At 36.6% G+C, this 6007-nt stretch overlaps 1 protein-coding gene across 2 annotated transcripts; it reads left to right on the top strand.

Moving 5' to 3' along the window:
- The first annotated feature begins 224 nt into the window (after window positions 1–224).
- Window positions 225–3697, top strand: diabloa (diablo, IAP-binding mitochondrial protein a). 2 transcript variants are annotated; one of them, XM_010893644.3, is made up of 7 exons: window positions 225–423; window positions 573–647; window positions 803–935; window positions 1436–1561; window positions 1714–1824; window positions 2397–2493; window positions 2940–3693. In XM_010893644.3, exons 2-7 carry the CDS (start codon window positions 604–606, stop codon window positions 3140–3142), a joined length of 714 nt encoding a protein of 237 aa, XP_010891946.1. In that variant the 5' UTR covers window positions 225–423; window positions 573–603; the 3' UTR covers window positions 3143–3693.
- The last annotated feature ends 2310 nt before the right edge of the window (window positions 3698–6007 follow it).

Below are 6007 nucleotides of genomic sequence, written 5' to 3' on the forward strand. Positions count from 1 at the left end.
ATTTGATGTTAAAGTTTGACAGAATTTGTGTTAGCTCCTTGCCACTAACTTTAATTTAAGTGACACTGATTAATCTGTACATTTACCAGTAAAGAAAGTCTAAAAGTTGATATTCAAAAATCTTTCTGTGGACTGATGAGTTACATAACAAGTTACATAACCATGTGCGTAGGTAGTGCGTGTTTAATACGTTCCACTTTTGGACCTTCAGGCAGCATTTTTGGGCACAGCAAACGGATCAATACAAGTGTGGTGGGAGGCTGCTTGTTCTTTGGCTGTATAAATTCCTCTGGGATTCCAGAAGTCAGAAAGCAAAGTTGGGCAAAGGAACACAAGACCACAGCAGGAATACGGCATTCAATTTGGACTATATTTTACCACTAGGGAGCGACATATACTTACTTTTTGAGGTCAATATTTATGGTAAAGGACTTACGTTTATCAATACTTTAAAGTAATTAATATATCACAAAAGTTACTGCCAAAATAATTAATTTCATAAACGACATAACAACCAAAATGCAGGTTATTAGGCAATGCTCTGCTTGTGCTAATGGGGTTTTTCTACAAAGTCGGACGGACTTCATTTTGCTTGGGACCAATATGGCCGCGCTCAGAAGAAGCGTCGCATGTCTCAATTTCTTCAGGTAAATAACTTTTACAAAAATACAACGCATACATTGCAGCCTTATTTCGTTCATACTTTTGCAGACATAGGTTCGCCTATTACGACAAATAACGAGTTGGAGTACACTAATAGTTTGCTAATATCAGTGTTGTTTACCGTCATTACCTACAATAGGAGTACAGCAACGAGTGTTCTAAGCAGTAGGAAGCCCTCGCGCCAGAGACTGGAACGTATCACAGGTCTTACCAGAACGAGCCTGGCCTCTCTGAGTGTGTGCGGTGGACTGAGCGCTGTCCCCTTCATGCAGGTACAGGTTCATTGAATGTCGGAATGGTTTGCTATCTCCAGCACAGATAAATAAGGAACACCAATTTAAGCATGTATATTAGATATATATATTATTTTTTTTACACGTAATAACACATTTTCAAAACCAAACGTTTCAGTGAATATACACATTTTATGGAATGTGGCATCCTTGGTCCGTGGAGCGATGTGTGTGTTGATCGATTAGGGATAGGCGTTAGCGTTCAGTTGTTTAATAATTAAGGTTAGGTTTTTGAGTTTAGCATTCGGTTTAGCGATGGGAAACATTTTAGGTCCCCACAAGGATAGACTAACAAAGGTATGTGTAATCAGCATTGTCTGTCAGTTTGCTCTTGGCCATCAAATTATGTTTGATTATTGCTAAACACTGTGAATAAGGGGCATACTTGGTATAATATAAGAAGAAAAAAAAACACTATATAGACAGTATGACATAAAAATCCACTTTATTCACTACTTTACTTCTCTGTCTCCATCCAGCAAGTGGAGAACCTCTCTCATGAATCCCTTGTCCGAAGAGCATCCTCTACGGTTATCGACAGTGCTAACACTTACCTCTCCCAGACCACTCTGGCTCTCGTAGATGCCATCACACAATATGCCAAAGTAAGTACCTGAAGTGATCAGAAGGGATGCTAAGATGTAGCCTTATGGTTTGTTCTGCTATACTTGTCTCCTGTGTAATGAAATGAGACCAGTAACCCAATGGTATTTTGTAGGCCTATATATGGATCTTTCTTGTTTTTGATCATGTTTAGGCTATCCACACCCTTATCGCCCTCCAGAGGAGATATATGGCTTCCCTGGGAAAACTCTCTACTGCTGAGGAGGATGCCATTTGGCAAGTTATCATTGGCCAGCGTGTGGAGGTAGGTGTATGAAATGTGTGCTCATATTGAAGTAAATAATCCAGATGGCTGGCTGGAAACATACAGTAACAGACTACAATAATTTTCACTTTTTTGGTGGTGAAGATTCTTGATAACATGCAGCATGCTGTCTCATGAAAACAATGTGATTAGACTTAGTTTTGCTTTAATAAGTTGTCTCAAAGACGTCTCAGACGTCTAGCCTATGCATTTTCAATCAAATAACATTAACTTCAGAGCTGTTATGCATACTTTTGTAAATAAAAACACACATTAGCAAACTTTCCTGCCACACAATCACTCTGTAAACAACTCTGAAGCCAAACTGTCAACTCTTACTGGATTCTCTATAGCAACATCATTGGCTGTTGCTGATCACCTTTCTCAAAATGTTTTTGTCTACAAGCTCAGAAACGTGTCTGTGACAGCTAGATCATGTACTGTACACTCGGCATTAGTTTGCTTCTCTTAAATCTTTTTCATCGATATTGTGTTAAAAGGGAAATTGGTTGGAGTTCTATAAACCTCATGAAAACAACACAACGTTCTAATGCTTTTCTTTATTCTGGCAGGTTGGTGACAGACTAAATGAATGCAATCGCTTCGAGTCAAACTGGATTAATGCCGTCAACCTGTGTGAAATGGCATCTGAAGCAGCATACAACACAGGTATGAGTATAACCAGTGACATTACTGAAAAGGTTGTGAGGACCTATTTATCACAAAAAATAGGAACTGAACCAAACCTTGAATTGCAATGCAACAGTACACAAACTAGTGCTTGTGTGGAGTAGTACCTGAAGCTCCCTGACTGTCAACCGTTTTCAGTCAGCACGGATGTTAACCTGTCAGTCTAGTAATAAACCTGTTAACACTGTCAGTCTCACTCTAAATAGGAACAGTAGCTGTTAGCATATAGGGCCTTTGTGGTAAACAGAAGACTAAAACCTATAGGTCACCATGCGCTCTTGTTTCTATTATGTTGAGAAATAGAGAGATGATGGACAGGGCAGCTGCTCAGTATCCTTCTGTTATCACCATGGATTGAAGTTTGTAATCTTTGACCCCTTTCACTGTTGTGGTGAAATTTGACTAAAAGAAACAATGTTTCTCAGGAGCTGAGCAAGCCTCCATTACCGCCAAGACCATTCTACAGGCGGCCAAGTCCCAAGTTGAGGAGGTCCGGCAGATATCTTTAGAGGCAAAGCGGAAGCTGGCTGAGACAAAGGCTGAAGAGATCCAGAGGATGGCAGAGTATGCATCTTTCATAGAAAGCGGTGTTGACGACGTGCATGAGGCTTACCTCAGAGAGGACTGAGACAACACTAAATTAAACCGTTGATTATCATTGATCACTTTCCAGAGTTTTGGATTACTATTATATCTGTGAGGTGGATTGACTTGACGATGGCGAGCAATTCATTGTCATATCGAACACAAATTTGAGAATCTTAGGTTAGTTCTATCTGTGCTTGTGGTTACACCCATACTTCAGTGCTCAAACAATGTTTCAGTATGTTTTAAATCCTGTAGAAATAGACAGTATACATTTCAAATTTCAGTTCTGTTTAATTGGGAGTTATATTATATATGACAAACCAAAACTACTGCCATGAATTGAAAAACAACAAATGGTGTATTACATTTTGTATAAATTCCTTGCATGTAATTAAAACTAATGTTAAATAATTTGAAAAAAGCTATTAACTTTGTCTATATAATAAAATAGTTGACTTATGTACTTTAACTGTAAGTGACAGATTTGGACTATGATTAACATAGCTATACAATGCAGTTGCATTTGTTCGTGTTTATTATTTAATGATGTAAGATATGTAAGTTTAACATGTAGCATTTGTAATAAACATTTTTCATAAAACTGTTTGGATTGAATGCTGTTTCTTTTGGGTTTACTGGCTCATTTTCACATCAGTGAATATACTAGATAAAATGTTATTAAATATTTAGTGTTTATAGTTAGCAAGTAATAAACAATGCAGCATTTTAAGTCACATGCAGGCATTGAAAGACACGCACAAACTAGTAGAGTGTATATACAGTGGGGAGAACAAGTATTTGATACAATGCAGGTTTTCCCACTTACAAAGTACCAAATATTAAGTTCTGCTTTTCTGATGTATCAAATACTTATGTCATGCAATAAAATGCAAATTCATTATTTAAAAATCGTACAATGTTGAATTGTACCTATGATAAAAATTACAGACCTCTACATGCTTTGTAAGTAGGAAAACCTGCAAAATCAGCAGTGTATCAAATACTTGTTCTCCCCACTGTAGAATAAATTATTGTACCTATCTGAAACCTTTTATGAGTGGATCAACTATTTTTCTGTTTTTCCATTTATGGACAACATCAACATTTTTGTGATAATTTCTTGTCCTTTCTGGCTTAATGTTGAGAACCTCCTATTTTTACCATTAGATTAATGGTAGTTTTTCAGGAATAAACATTTTCAGAGAATTTGTTAGTATTGTTAAAACTCTCAGAGTGGTATTTCAACATAATATACTTTCAGTTAAGTTAAGAATTATATTTTTATCTTTTTTATTCAGTAATGAGGACATGTGCATCACCAGGCTTACAACCAGCATAAAAATTTATATTATACACATGGTTTTAAATCACAAAAATATGTTTTATGATAAAATAATGTAAATTAAGGGAAAATTGAAATTTACTACAAAAATAAAGAATTCCCAACAATCCCTGATCTGGGTGTTATTCTGTTAACATAATTTGACAGTAAGGATTTTTTGTGGACAAGACCAGACTGCATAGTTGTAAGATTTATATGTGCCAACGTGGAGAGAAAAAATACACATTTACTGTTGACAAAAGTGGCTAATAGGCTGTTTGTCCTTCTGTAAACTTACCATAAAATTTGTGACGTCACTCTGTTACGTCTTCCTAGCCATTCATTGACCAGTCTATTAGTTGCCAACTGTTTTCAGAATTCCAAGTACTTTCACATCAAGAAGCAATGTCATTTTTGTGTTGTTAGAAGTAAGTTTTCTATCTAGCAGTTGATGGCAAAGTGCAGTTTTTCCCCTGCATTCTGTAACTGTCTGTTATTTCTACATGCCCTTTCACTCAACTATTTTCTTCTTTGCTAATAATCCACACACATTTCCTCCTTTCCTCCTCACAGCTTTTAGTCTATCTTGCAAACCCCTCTTTTCATCACCAAATCCACCATGTCAATCTGACCAGGAGCTCTGACAACACACAAAACAAATGGTCGATGGTCTTTGAAAACAGGCTGATACTTGAAATGGCTTCTCTTTTAGGTCAGTTCATGTTTATTTGACATTACCTTTTAAAGGAAGGTAAGCCAGTGACCATGTGTATAGGCCTATTGTATAGTATTCTGTTTTTAAGTGCAAGAACAAAGGGGAGGGGGGGTGCATGTGAACAGGTGAATGAGCTGAAGACAACTTATGTCAGCTGTCTTAGTTCATGATGTGGAACTTATGTGAGTTCAAAGGGAAAGTTACTGGGCTTTGTGAGCGAGAGCTTTAGACTTGGTGAAGCACTTAAGCAGCTTTACAAATTGTTTACTGAATTTTTATATTTATTTGTTTTGTATTACATTTTTTAATGTATCCAATTACGTGGCAGTGTTCCATACTTGACATGCGGTAAGTAGATAACTTTACAGCATGCTTTGTATGTTTTGTATTGTTTGACCTCTACTGTATATGCAATGTTGTGACAGTGGACCTGTAGATGGCGGTCTAAAACCATTATTAAATGCTATGTTATTCTCAATTCAATGAACAATGTATCCCAAACCTTCAGTAATATTCACCTGTTTTCATTTTTTCATTCAAATTTATTTTCAAATATTTTTTTTGTTGCAAAAATCTAAACAACTTTGTGAAGCACAATTTTCTCCACATTGACATGTAGAAAATGCTTCTATTCAATATGCCATACTCAAATCATTGCATAGATGAGCTCACCTGTCTTTTGGAACAATGGGAGACATCAGAGAGAGAGGTAGCGGAAGAGGAGGAATGAAAACAAGTGGATTTGTGACATTTTACTCAAACGTTTTCTAATAAATTATAAGACAGTGAGGGATACTGAAAAGAGCACAGCAAAACCTGGGCCTTTTCAAAGTAAAGGAAGGAAAATAAGTGACCTAATATGCTGTTTT

The sequence above is a fragment of the Esox lucius genome, chromosome 1, assembly GCF_011004845.1.
Source record: "Esox lucius isolate fEsoLuc1 chromosome 1, fEsoLuc1.pri, whole genome shotgun sequence".
In the NCBI taxonomy this organism is placed as follows: domain Eukaryota; kingdom Metazoa; phylum Chordata; class Actinopteri; order Esociformes; family Esocidae; genus Esox; species Esox lucius.